This window comes from Hippichthys cyanospilos, chromosome 21 (genome assembly GCF_059441005.1).
Source record: "Hippichthys cyanospilos isolate Australia breed blue-spotted pipefish chromosome 21, RoL_Hcya_1.0, whole genome shotgun sequence".
In the NCBI taxonomy this organism is placed as follows: domain Eukaryota; kingdom Metazoa; phylum Chordata; class Actinopteri; order Syngnathiformes; family Syngnathidae; genus Hippichthys; species Hippichthys cyanospilos.
This window is the reverse complement of record NC_142389.1, coordinates 10,192,394-10,207,500: the sequence shown is the minus strand read 5'-3', so window position 1 is coordinate 10,207,500 and position 15,107 is coordinate 10,192,394. Positions and strand designations below refer to the sequence as shown.

At 37.2% G+C, this 15,107-nt stretch overlaps 1 protein-coding gene across 6 annotated transcripts in view; it reads right to left on the bottom strand.

Moving 5' to 3' along the window:
- The window catches only part of csmd3b (CUB and Sushi multiple domains 3b), a 343,211-nt gene that overhangs the window by 255,254 nt on the left and 72,850 nt on the right, over nucleotides 1-15,107 (bottom strand). For all 6 annotated transcript variants that reach the window (XM_088404543.1, XM_088404544.1, XM_088404545.1 and 3 more), the window contains exon 2: nucleotides 7,756-7,978. In XM_088404543.1, coding sequence (XP_088260669.1) covers nucleotides 7,756-7,978 — 223 coding nt within the window. The remainder of the gene's footprint in view (nucleotides 1-7,755; nucleotides 7,979-15,107) is intronic.

The following is a 15,107-nucleotide window of genomic DNA, read 5'->3' as shown; positions in this document are numbered from 1 at the left end:
AGCACCGCAACGCAATTGAAGACACATATCAAGTAATCTTTACTTAGTAAGCGAGTGCAGCACCCTTTTCGCCCTCTACCCTCGACAACAATCTCATCTTTAGCCCAAGTAACCTTGTCGTTCACCCGGCCGACCCACCTAAAGACCGATGCCCTAAACTCCGGCATATATAGGCTGGCATTGATTGCTTTTCTAAGGGCTTCAAAGTTCCTCCGTTTGTTTTTTTTTCCCCGCTCTCATCTGACCTCAATTGTACTCCTCATCGCTAGGTGGATAGCATACCATCATACTGAATTGGCTTACAGTGGCAATAATGAACTGAAGGAAAACAGAAGCGCGCATTCAGAACGGAGTGCACAGTTAAATTTACAAAATGCTTCCCGCAGTCATTTCTCAGGGTGAATTATTCAAAAAGCAAACATTTTGTGCGATGCTGACTAAAGTAAATGACTGATCATTTTGCAAAGCTCATTTTCGACTATCAGCAAAGAACTTCAAGATGACAGACTATAAACTAGGAAAGTAAAAACTAAGGATGCGGCACACTATATATATACATCTACAAACTATTTTACTAACTGATTCATTTTGTTAATTCATTGAATTGGATAACAAAATTCAATTTACATACCTTTATTAAGAACAAGATATTTTTTCACTTTGATATTTTTAGACACTACAAATAAAAAAACAGCTCAATTTAGATAAAGACATATACAGTATAATATGTATAACAATTTATATAGTACTTTTACGTTGCTGGTGGGGCTGCAATTATTGAATATTTTACTGACTGATTAATCTGGTGATTATTTTGTCGATTAATCAAATTAGATAAAAAAAATAATTTGCATACTTCTTTACTGAAAATTTTTGACACTGCATAAAAAAAATAAAAAAATGTCTCAATGTAGATAAAAAGACATATAAGCATAATAGGTATAATAATTTATATTATATAATATATAAAAAAACAATTTTATATGTAGCTGGCATGGCTGCAACTGACTATTTCCTTAACCGAATAATTTATTTTGTCAATTAATTGAATGGGATAACAAATAAAATGTGCATACCTTAATTAGAAGGAGACTTTTTCAAATTGACTGTGAAATTAAAAAATGAAGATTCCCTTACCTATTTAGTAAGTAAAAAGTCTGTATTTTTTTTTTTTTTTTTTTTTTAGAATGTCGATTCAACATAAATTTATGTCTACTTACATGGAGGACTACATAAGTAGGAAAAAAATACTGGTGGGAGACAGAAATGCTGAGGATTTGAACGATTTTGTATTAGGCCACAAAATTATTAATCAATTATCAAATTTTAGACCCTCTTTTACCATAATATAAAGAAAACAAACAAAAAAAAACAAAGGTGAGGGCGATAGAAATAAAAATGGCTTGTAAAAAGTAACTGCGATCAAATGTCTGGATTCTTAAAAGGTGTACAAACTCATTTTACATTTTCATTCTTACATAGTTTGTGTTCAGTTTGTGAAATAATTAAAACCTAGACTTTCTGAATGTGTGGCGCAAATGCTAACCACAATAAACCTGTTCAGCCCAGAAAACTGTAAAAGGGGAAAGCAGTTTCATTTGATGGCCGCAGATGAATATTTACAATCCAAACCCAATAAATTGGCTAAATTGTACATAAATCATTCAATTTGTTTAATGTCATTATACATGAATTTTCTAGAATGGCATTTTGAAATATTTGTTAAAGAATCAATTTCTGTTGCTCAATTACTCTATGTGGCCTCACTAAAAATCCCTTTTTGTAGCCCATAGATGCTAGCTTTCTATCCTTTCAGCTATGATACAGGCTTTCTTTGTAAAAAATATTAATGCGTCATTCACTGTTTCAATGATTTTTCTTTACCCGTCTTCTTTGTCTTTATAAATTACATTTTACAATATCATTTGCCTCCTCTATTTTTCACCAGCCTTTGACCAGCCGCTCCTTGCTGAAAAGCCCATTTTATCGACTTAGCAATATGCCCGCCGCATGCGTCCGACCGACACTCATATAGCAGACGCCGTAAACACATTTCCAAAGATTCCGGCATGAGACGAGCGGATCGAAGCCAATCAGACATCCAAACACAAGCCTCGCTTTGCATCGAGGCCCCTGAGAGCAGACGCTAACGTATTGAGTTTGTTCTCGCGCAAAAGTAAATACGGCCGGTATTTCAAGCATCCTCACAAACAAATATATATTTAAGATACATTAACACAGCTGGATTTTTGTATGAGCATCTCTTAAGCGTTCCTATACGTGACTTTCAAGACACTATTACATGTTTATGTACATTTGTATGCCTGATTTAAAAGGTGGTTTTGTAGACCTTAAATTGGAAATCACTAGCATGCTAATGCTAATCGCGATTGCTAACCAGTTAGCATAAAGCAACATTTGATAGAATATAACAGATAATGAAGCGATGTATCCGCTCACAATAATAAACAAAGAATATGAATGAATATGAATATTTGTAGCCACTCCGCAACCCGTGGTAAAATGTAGTAGCTTATAATCAAAATGTTAATCAATTTTAAAAAGATGTGTAGCACGTTCTTAAGTTTGAATTTATAGCTCATTCTGTTGTTTTGTTTGTCTGCTGTTTCACTTTAAAATGTCAATAAGTTGATGCTCTTGTCCATAAAAGATAAGAAGTTTTGCAATTTAGTGCGAACATAGCAATTTGTGAACTGAACTGTGACTGCATTTTTTTTTTCTGACGATACTGCACTTCTTGATCCGATAACTGTTATTAGACATAAAAATACAGTATTAAACTTAAAACTGACAAAAAGAACACACCAAACTGTTCCCAAGCCAGAGTGCCAAAAAGCGGTAATTTTCTGCCATTTTCTGAACGCAGGAAAGCCAAACTGCTTTCACTTTAATTTGAAGCCACGCGTGTTTGTGTTTTCCAGGCCAAAATCTCCCCCAGTGATAACCAACCCTACAAAAGTTATTTAGTGTGCGGTCAAATTATAGGTCACCTGTCAAGAAGATATTCTCTGCAAAACATAAGTCAGGGGAAGATAGGAAGGGGTAAAAAAAAAAAAAAAAAAATGTGGGGAAACTATATGCAAATGTGTCAGGTTGAATTAGCATGAAACCTGAGAGGAAGCTGCGTCCCGTCTGTCAATCCCATGAGAGGCTAGTAGTATATGAGCAACTTCTCCCGGAGTTGCATGAATACATGCATGGCTAAATCGCCGTAACTTTTCCAACTTCCATACAAAAAAAAAAACAGCAGATAAACAAATATAACGAGGCTGAATTGCTTCGTCCTTGAATTAGTGTTCCTCATTCAAAGTGGCTGAATGCTAGCGTGCTGCGGGCCAAGCAGACTTTTCTCATAACACCAGCGGCTGTCAGCAGGCCAACTTGGATCCGCTCTAATGGAACATGCGGCTCAAGTGAGGTGCCCTTTAATTAATTATGAAAACTTGTAATTAGAACAAATTGTTGTGATGGTAGTAGTAAACTCATAAATAGATGTAAGCGCTGATTAGGAAACTTTTATGTTTGGCTTTTTTTTTTTTTAATTTTATGAATGAGTGTTGTCACGTCGTAAAATACTAAGCAATACATCTATCCGTTCTTTTTCCATTGTGATCGTCCTCATTTGCTGAGTTTGCTAACATCCTGGACAAGACCCGGAGACATTCTGGGAAATTCCTGCTGGGCCAACACTCCAGCTCACAGATTTTTTCATCTTTTTATTTTTAATCAGGATATATAGTTGAATCAACACAATTTTTATCCGTCCCATTTTAACTTTTTACGTCTCATACTTTTTTAAGAATAAATGATCTTGCAGGCGCATTTAATCAAATGTTGATTTTTGATTGAATACGAAATAAAAATGCTGCATAAGGGTGCTATGCTCAATATGAAGTTGATGTGGTTACAGTAAATTTAATGGAATATAAAATATTAAATAAATATAAACAAAAAATCGAGTAAATGTTATTCAATTAAGAGCATAATTTTACAGAGTCCAATAGTTATTTTCAGAGTGTTCATTTTTCGTTGTTATTCAGGTTGTTCTCTACATTTAACATTACTGAAATGGGATGGGACTAAAGTTTTCTTCACATTCCTTATTAGGCTTAGTCTTATTTAATTTTTCACTGGAAAATTATGTTCATGGTCTCCTTGTTCTTTTAGCTGTCTAAAAGAAATGAAAAACTAAGTTTTCAAGGGTTCCGAGTTTTGTTTGACCGTAACCAAGGCTCTTTATGTACTTTGCTTTTAATTTGCATTGTTTCCAATCTGTTTTCTGTTTTTGTGACAAAGGGAACAGACACGTGCATCAGTAATCATTTCTAACAGTCACAATTATTGCGCAGTAAAAAGGCAGATGGCATGGGTTATTGCTTTGGCTGAGAATTTGATGTACTGCCAAGCGATTATTAGCAGTCGTGACGTCTGTGAGCCTGATGTAGAGCTGCACTGTATTTGTTTACGGATTACCCTGCTTGAACTTGGTACCGATCTAATCCATAGCTAAACAATCACGAAATGAACACAAGTACCATTATGCTACAAAATAAACGCTAAAGTTTTTGTTACCTTTACAAACAGTGCTGAACTATAGAATTGTTTCTCACAATAGTGGGGCTGGTCCCCCTGGGGGGGGCGAGAGGTGATGCCAGGGTGGGGTGCACTCTGAACTGTCATGTGAAGTTTAATTGCAATAAAATGTTTTTTGTTTTTTAAATTTCAGGCACTTTAATACCACTATTTACATATATATATATATATATATATATATATATATATATATATATATATATATATATATATATATATACAGTATATATATATATATATATATATATATATATATATATATATATATATATATATAATATTTAACTATTATTTAATATATATATATACATACATATATATATATATATATATATATATATATATATATATATATATATATATATATATATATATATATATATATATATAATATATATATATTAATAGAGAGAGAGAGAGAGAGAGCGAGAGAGAGAGATTTATATTGCCTTTTTTCTTTTGTGAATGTTAAAAAGTATACAGGTCTAGGCATATTTATATAATTTTTATTTATAATAAACTACAACACTTCTGAACTACAGCATTCCATATTTGAGTTTTACGAGCAAGATGTTAAAAAAGCAATACTGCATTTTTTTTTTTTTTTTAGTATTTAGAGTTTTATTATCTGCTATTACTGTATACTGTATATGACTATAAAACACATTGTGTAAGTCTCACTAACAAAAATGTATTTTTTTTTCAAGCTGCCTGGTTGCAGTAACAACACACCACAACCTGAACATTCCTGAAGGTTTAGAAACTGGAGCAGCACCAATATATTTTCACAATAACCGACACAATCAAATTGTTAGAACGCTGAACTAACACAACAGTAACATGCATTTTGTTATTTACCAGTGGGGAGTGCACCATGGTGGTGAGTAAAGTACTAGTTCAAATAGAAAATGAATATTTGAATACAGGCAGTCCTCAAGTTACGTGGGATTTGAACTATACTGTTTCGACTTTACAATGCCTGTTGTCCCGTTGGCCATTTTGTCTCCAGTAGCCCACCAGAGTAGAGTGTCTTTTTTTGCTCACTAATTTTTTCGGTACCCTCTCATTTTTACCCTTCTTTCTGACATCATGGTCCCCCCCAAAAAAGCGGAATCTTCTAGGGATGCTGTTCCAGCCAAGAGGAAAGCCATTTTGATGAAAATGAAGCTGCAGATCATCCAAAAATTGGAGAAAGGCAAGACGCTGATATGTTTTTGGATAGTTATTTAGACATTTAGGGGTTATTTAGGGGTACTTAAGGGTTAATTCCGAATCAAGTAGAAACTTGGGTTACGTCGCTAGCCTGGGAACGGAACTATATTGTAACCTGAAGACTGCCTGTAACGTCTTCTGTCTTCTTTCGTTTATCGGGAAATTGCCCCCTGGTGGCTTGTAAAAAAAAAAAAAAAAAGAGAGAAATCTATGCCAATAAGTTTTTGGTATCTATGTAAGACACACAGAAACAATATGAGATTATATTAGCTTTAGCATTAGCCTTTTGCTCTAATGTTTCCTCACGGTGCTTTTTCCATTCAAACAAAAGAGTGACTCATTTCAATTAAAATAAATAGTTTTCAATTGGTTCTTTCCACACATTTTGTTTGCCACTTTTTCTCCTCGCAAAACTCACATTTGACACTCCATTAATAGACCAATGAAGCCCAGAAGAAATCATAAGCGCAGTCAAACACACAGTCTGAGTTCACGTTGCAAAAAAAAAATACAACTCAAGTTCCATTCGAGTCAATCCAGGACATGGTTTACTTGCGCTTTCCTTTTAACCACTTTATATCCTCCCTGGGCATCTGAAACCAAATCCCACGTTCACCGGTTCCTTTTTGGCATCTTCATACGGTATTTGAACAATAAACGCGTTTTTTGTTTGAGAATTCTGATTGCGTCAGGGTTCTAACGAATGCCAGCCACGGTGAGCCAACTGCTTTCCAGCAACTATCAGGAGAACTCATTTGCATCTCTTGATGACCTAAATCGCTTCCCCTCATCTCGGAACCACGTCTTGCCTAATCTCGTTAAATAAGTAGAACCTTTGCGTGAACCTTGCAGACTACAGATTCTGCTGACTCATTTTGACAATGCAACTCCAGACCTATTTCCCCGGGCGCTGACGTGCGGGTGTTTGCATAACTTGGTGAAACAACTTTTCACCGAATTAAATAAAGAATGTCATGGATTAAGATCTGATATCAATTTGTAGTTTTTAACGTTGACGTAACCTGCCAGTGAATTTGAACTCACAATGTTGGCATCTGCGCTTTTTTTTTTGGTGGACTTGTTCCACTGACAGAATCTCCAGCTTGCAGGCCATGTTTGGCACTCCAGTCAGGTTTTGTTATAAATTTAGCAATGTTGTGGGCCATAGTAATCGTTGAGGACATGACACATACACACTCCCGGCACAAGTGTTACACACGGCAGGACAATCCGAAAAAACAAAAAAAAAAGTGAAGACACAACAAGCCACAAACAACCTTTCGATGGATAGACATAAGCAGTACTTAAACCAATAATTATCTTATCCCCAGGGTGAAATTTTGACCCAACTCAGGCTTTTTGATGTTTTTGATGAGCGATATCAAAGGAAAAGCATACAAAAAAAAACATTAGGAGGCTAAAATAGTGCAGATTATAAAAACATGACAACTTTCAATATGCCACGCTGCCGTCCCTTCTAAATGCTTGCAAACAGAATGTCAAGAGAAATACCCTATAGCTGCCAAATTTAGCCCATGTCAGGCTCGTTTACTGCCATTTGCGACATATCGAAAACCCGATGTTTTGTTGTGCCCTTCCCCCGAGTTTTACATGAATACTTTCAACAGCAACTCGCGAACGTGGTACAATAGAAATGTTTGTGTTGACACCCCACAACCACTGGGTGGTGCTAGCAGCTAACTTATAATATTTGCAAGCCTTTCAATGACTTTGAGTATGGGCTTTGCCTCGACCCCCATAATGCTAATCTTCACAAGTCATAATACTCTAATTATGACATAATAAATATTCCTACTTCAATTTCAAAAATGTATTAATTTACAGTGTAGTTTTGCTATTATAACATTTTTACAATTTTTGTACATGAAGGGGGAAGTTAAGTTTTATGGAATATGACAGTTGGCCTACCTGGTCCTGAAGTTGGCCGGGTGTGGGTGTCCATCGTACAAGGACAAAAAGTCGTACTCCTCTTCAATGGCGAACGACAAGAAAATGAGCTGGATTCGACTGCCTTCTTCCCCGATGATGACCCAGGTGCAATTGGCCCCGTTAGGGTAGCCGTAGGGGAACCCCGGTGACTCTACGCTGCCGTTTCGGCCCTTCAGGGTGCCGCCGCAAGTGTAGATAAAACCTGCAAGGGAGATCACAAGAACTATTTTAGTCATTGCCAGTTAATTGAAGGTGCTGTGATTGAAAACATACATAAGCTATAGCCCTGTTTTTTGTTTTTTAGTTTGTTTGTTTGTAGAAAACATACAAAGAAGCAGCTTTTGGTTAAAAGAGAAAAAGCAACAACACTTAAAAGTTAAAAGGAGACGTGTTTTCAAGTGTGACTGATTTTTAAACAGTCATTTTGAAAATAACACAAAAATAGCATATTGGATTGAAACAAACTCTTTCTGAACTTTCAAAGAACCGTTTCAACAGAGAAAGACTGTCATTGTTTTCTTTGAGTGAACTTTGCCATCTGCCAGTTTTGTACTTGAAACTATTGACGTTTAATGTTGAATCAATTCACTCAGATGGTCATTTTGAAGAGTGCATCTGTTCAGTGTATTTCATTTTACAGGGATGAGCAATATCACTGGGGAACACGATATCTGTTGGGTTAGGTCTGACACCTGTTCAAATTTTTGTGGAGTTCAGAACAGAGTACAAGCTGAACCCACAAAAATCTAACACAATCTAACACAAATTTGATTTTCGTATAACCTACCATGCTGTAGGTTGTAGCAACAGATATTTATGCAGAAAGATGTACATTGTATTTTTGGTTTTTTAATTGAAAATTGCTTGGTTACATCAACATCCTGCCTTCAACACAGACTGAGCAAGTCTGCCTATTTCCAAAAAAAGATTAGCACCACCATTTTATCAACTCAAACCCAACACACTCAGATTATTAGAATACTACACCAATATAACAGTAACATGCCCGATTGTGTTTACTATTGGAGGGTGCCGCCTGGTAGTGGCAAGTAAAATAGAAGTTCAAAGTCCGTCTCAATATTTTGATAACATATTCTGTATCCCTTTGTTTAACGCTATGGTGCCCCCCCCCCCCCCCCCCCCCCCCCCAAGAAAAAACCAAAACAAAACTGCAGCTGCAATGGACTATAAGACGCAGGATTCATGTGTGTGTATGTTTTTGAACTATAGGTGCCCAACTTCTTAAAAAATATATTAAATGTGTGTATGTATTGCAATTAAACCGTCACTAATACTTGCTTTTGATTTTGTCAAATTAACTTGTGTGACATTATGTCCAGTCCGTTGATCTTTTCGTCAAAGGTATTTCACATCAAGAGGAAAGCCATGAAAAAAAACACTAGGAGCTGAAATTTCACCCCAGATGGTGGCAACATATCAACATGGCACGACTACTTAATTATCTCACAGCCAGGAGTGTGCCATCCCTTGGCTAAAATACTGCAAGAATAATGTAAAAGAAAATGACCTAAAATGGTCAAAATCCTGCACAGGGGTTAAAGTGGTATTACTGAGAGAGCTTTGAGGAAAACTGCTAAGAATTGCCAAAATATGCACATATTCGTCCGTATACACACGCTTGCAAAATTGCTGATTTTTGGAGCGTGTTGAAGCTCTTCCAAAACACCATTCAGTCATCCGAAGAAAAATAAACAAGGATTTCGAGATGCCCCTTACAAACCGCCTTGTGCTCCGGCCCTAATAACATCGAAAAGTGGACCGTAGCAGATTTTGCTCTTTTTTTTTTTCCCTTTCCCCCTCACTGTGTTTAACGTAACGCTCGGGCGGAGCCGCTGACAAGTCCATCAGGGCTTCATCTGAACTTAATAGATTAGAGGATGTCTTGGTCCGAGATGAAGTGGAGTCATTAAATCGGATCGGCGGGTGAAAAAAGGGCAGATGGACTGCAGAGCAAACAGAAGAAGGAATCTTTTTTTTTTGTCTTTCTCTTCACCGTCCCTGACGTTAGTCACAATGCTAGAAAGTGGGAAAAAAAAGATGATTTAAAAGTCATCACTCAGAGTGAGGAAAGGTGGGTGGCGGCAATGAGTGTGTGTGTGTGTGTGTGTGTGGGAGGAAGGGGGGGGGGGGGGGGGTGCAGGGTGAAGCAAGATGGAAAAATCTCAAAAGAAAACCGGAAAGAGAGAGAATGAAGAGTACACAGGGGTAAAAGAGATTTCTAATTATGCTGACTGCCAGACCGAAACTGACAGCCCTCCTCAACACACAAGCACAAACACACAAACACTACAAACTAAAATAAAAGACTCACAAGCGCAGCTACAAATAACCGCATAGAGTGTATAATCATTCCCGGGCGTCCTCCACCATTTGAACCCATCACTCATCTCGTCATTTCTTCATTTCGCCATCGCTAACCTCGTTCGACCTTGTTTTATAACACTCGACCGCACTGCAAGTTACCCCCCCCCCCCCAATAAATAAAAACATTGCTAACCACCGTCATAACACATGCGTCCCTGCTCACATCACCAATCGCACTTGAGTGGTGACATAGCTCATTCATCAATGTGTATGTTTGTTACCAACGTACAATATACATTTCAGCTGCATCCATTGTGTATTGTTGCTGTCCGAATATTCTACAGAAAATGTATTCGTGTATTCGAGTATTCATAGTCATATATATCTATATATCTGTCTATATCTATACATATCTATATATATATATATCTATCTATATATATATATATATATATATATATATATATATATATATATATATATATATATATATATATATATATATATATATATATATATATATATATATATATATAAACACACAGTTTTTGGTTTTTTTTTGCTAGCCACCACGGAGCCACCAGTAAAATAAAAGTGTGTAGCGGCGCGAGCCTGTATGTATTTTAAAGGACTTGGCGGGACACTTTTTGGCATTCAAAGATGGCTGACCGGGCTCTTGGGAATAGGACGCTAAATATGAAGCAAGCTACCTGGAACTTGTTGCTTTGCTTTTGCTTTTATGAAATATATCTGTCAAGTTGAGGAACAACTATGAAATAGAGCAGAAAATTATTTAAAAAGATAAAAATTACATATAAAAAGAGTAAAATCTAACTCTAACTTGATACCCTTAAAACTTACTATAAATAAACTACCATATACCATCTTTCTGCGTAAATATCTGATGTTATTACCTGCGGATTATCCTTGACAAGAATTGTTTTTGCTCAAATTTTGCTGGTGAGGCTTATGCATCGCTTAGATAAAACATTTTTAAACACAAAAACACAAATGACACTTTTCCCCTAAGTTATAAATGACCAATTGTTATACAGTTTTGATTATTTACAGTAAACTGTGCTTAGCATCACACAACTTTTCTTAAGAACATTAGGTTTTGGACCAATCTCTCCCCATTAAATTTGGTCTAAGAAAAAACATTGCCGGCGGAAACAGTACATTTGAGTCAGCAGAGTTTGTTAAAAAAGTGATCAGTAAGAACAACAACTGTACCGAGGTGTCAGCATCAAAGTTGGCAGAGTCATTTACGTCAGTCATGCCAGTTTATATGGCGCACTCGAGCTCTGCTAGCTAGCTAGCGGCTAATTTATGCTGGACGCGCCTGGAATGGACCTGGTAAATATCGCCAACAGGTGCCAGTCAGGAGCAGCTGTTGCAGGAGAATGACTACTCAAGTTGTTACCCCATGACAATCTGCCAAAGTGAACTTCAAAATTAAAGCATATTGAGGTACTTGTGTCCATATTTTACTTGGTAAATTGAGGATTATTTTGAAGTTGGCCTTCTGTTTCCAGTGAGTTTTACTGTCAAGCTGTGATTGGCTTGACGGTTACACTAAGTGGGGCTGGAAAAAAATGCCAAGCAATTTTTTGAACCAAGTTCCTCAAAATACTTGTGGACTCGTATCAGCCCTACAATATGTTACTGTTTAGTCTTATATAGTACATTTCTAAACAGGCACTTCACATGTGGAAGAAAGTGTAGCACAGCATATTGATGAAAAAACACACTATAATGTTTAGGAGATCCCTGTAGATGGCAATGTTTCACCATTTTGAGCTTGAGATCAGCACAGCCTTTGAATAGAAGATAAAGATTGTGGTGGTGAATCTTGACACTTTGATTATGAGGTTTAGGAAGAAAAAAATGTGGATTAGCAATATGGAAAATGAATACATGCGTGTTTCACTGAAAAACTGCTCCTGGTTAATTAATTGTTATTTTTGGTGGTTTATGCTAGGCTAGCCTTTCACCAGTCGTGTCGAGAAACCATTTAATTTGGGAGATCTTCTGTTGGCATTCATCCATGTTCACAAATTACGGTATACCGTTTTTTCATCCATGTAAATCTGACATAAACCTTTCTTGATTGTCCAAAAGATAATCGCACTTTTCGTCCAAAACGAGTTTTGCCTGGAGGATTTACACCAAGACACTAATTGGCAAACGTCAAAGATTTGCGGAAGGATTTGCGTATGCAGGTACACAAAAATGCAACAGAGCTAATGAGGAATGGTAAGGCTTTACCGGAAAAGAGCTTGCCCACTCAGCAAAGAAGGGGGAAAAAAAATGGATGAAAAGCAGCTTAAAGACGGAAATCTAGCTGGTGAATGGAGAGGATTTAATGACTCCTCCACAGTAAGAAAGTCATCTGGTATAGCTCAGATAGTGACAAGTAAACATATACAGTTGAAGAGCCCATACTTGGAGAAATATTTTTTACTATTTTTTTTTTTTATTTAAATATCAAAATCGTGCGTAGTATTGTAAATGCCTGACAATCACGCAAGTGTATGCCAGTGTTGGTCGCCTTGAGATTGGAGTGAAAAGTGAATCAGCAGGGGAGCTTGCAGAGGCAGTAAGACAGGAGAATTTATTCTCAGAATTTCCATTATGGTAGACTGCAGTCTTATATGCCACTTTATCACAAACAAATTGCGTTCAACGTTTTCCTCAAAAACAACCCATTGGTCCTCTCATATAGGAAGGGAGTAATTCTGAAGTGAAAACGACTGCTAAGCTTGTAGATGCATGCTTTATATTACAAAAAACCCCTGTTGATTTGTAAAGTGCAGGTCAAGTCAAAGATGTTTATATTAAAACATCTTTCCACTTGATTTGAAAAATAAAAGCATTTGTGGAACTCAGAAAAGGTAGCAAAATCACTCGTTTTTGCCACTTGCTGTCAACTGAAAATGAAATCACAGTTGCTAACAGCTCATGATGACTGGCGCCTCATCTGTTTTCCGAGTTTGGTCATGTGACATTCAAAAGCTGAGCTTTGATTGGTCATAACCTGAGTCCAGGCCAAAAGCAAATGGCGCTGCCCTAATCCTGAGATGGATACAATGGCTGTGTTTAATTTTATTTCATATTCCTTCATTGTAATAATAATCAGAATGTGGGTGCAGAGACATTTCACATCATAAGGAAAGAAGACATGAGGGAGCTGAAATTTCACCCAGATGGAGGCAACATGTCAACGTTCAACATGGCACGACCACATAGTTATCACATTACCAGGAGTGTGCCATCCCTTGGCTAAAATACTGCAAGAATGATGTGGAAGAAAATGACCCAAAAATTATCAAAATACCGTAATTTCCCAACTATCGGATGCTTTTTTTTTTTTTTTTTTTTTACCAAAAATGAAGGTCACAGGTATGGGGGGTCTCCTATAAACGGCAATTTAAAGATTATAATTTTTCTTTCAACAACATTTGAGGACAATTGGATTTGTCAGTCACATAACCCAAGTTATGATGTGCAGATACGCATTTCTGTCGGACACATTCCTACTTAAGGTAATTAGATAATCTAAACTACAGGCAGTCAGTTGGCTGAGTTAATTACAGCTAAAAAGCTTCTCGTGTTACCGGACGTTCCCGCGTTATTTTCAATAGAAGAAGCGAGCAGACTAAACCAATGGTCCATCCTTGGTCACACAGGAATACTACGTACAGTAGCTTTCAAGAAGTAAATGATTCTTCGTAGCAGAGCAGGTTAGATACCATGACGCTGCTCAAGGTTTGAGCTAACAGGCTAGCGGCCTTCGCACGTCTACCTAGAGTGGAGTGTGTAGCCGACCAAACAGGATAAAGAAGAAGTAGTGTTTGCATTTATTTCAACATCTCCAGACTCCATGAAAATCTCGCCAACGCTAAGTTGCTCACTCAAATACTCCTTCTATTGCGTGGAGAGAAGCTCTCTCGCTTGATCACCCACTCAGTCACCTGCAAGTCAACACAACAGGGGGCAGGCACCATAATGGCTTACATACTATAATTTACAAACACAAATGCAAGAAAATATGAAGAAAAACAAAGGCGAGATTTTTTTTTTTTTTTTACATTGTCACCAATTTGTTGGTGCCATAACATAGAAAATACCAGAATTTGACCCCAAAATTAAGGGTGTCTCATACAGGTGAGTCCTATTTTTGAAGAAGTTAGATACTGCAAAAGGGTTAAAAGAGACCAATATTTCAAAGACACTCTGTGAGGGGCTTGGAAAGATGAAAAATAAGAAAAGGCTTTCAGTTATCCATGTACTTTAAAAAAAAAAGGTCACAATGCATACACAGACGACAGGGAAATCAATTACCAGGCCCGTCATTTTACACAAGGGAAAGGAATCCTGTGATCAATACGCTCATTTGGTGATGAAACCAAGCTTTTGTTCAGCCACTGAAACACCGCTGGTGATGTCCAATCCATTCACGTCGGCTTGCTCTTCTCTTTGTCCATCACTTTTAGCTCCACTTTAAGGGGCTCCTCTCTCTAATCGTGCACTTTCTGATTTATGATCAACAAATGGCCCAGAGGAGCAACTGACCAATAATGTCACACTGCACCACTAGCACTGCCCTAATGGGGTTCAGACTGAAACAAACTCTCAGTATTAAATTAGGTGTGTTTATGGTTGCTGTCTTAATTTAAAGCCCTCCATCTCTGGGATTTTTTGTTTTTTTTCAAGACAAAACAAAAGCAAAAGAGTCAAAGGCCAAACTGGGGAAAAAAGGAGACATCACCAACGTGGAACCGAGCGCGTATGAAACGCCACCCCCGGGGCTTGTCACGAAGCGCCCGTCAAACCGAGAATTAGACGGCTCCCGTCAAATTCGTGGTCTAGACTATACCCTGGAGTGGTGGAGGCTAAATAAGGGAAATGCCTAGAGAGAGAGAGACAGAGGGAACATACTGGGCTGAAAATCAATTTCTAGGGCTGTCAGTCACCAGCAGGAAAAAGGAGATGTGAATAAAAAT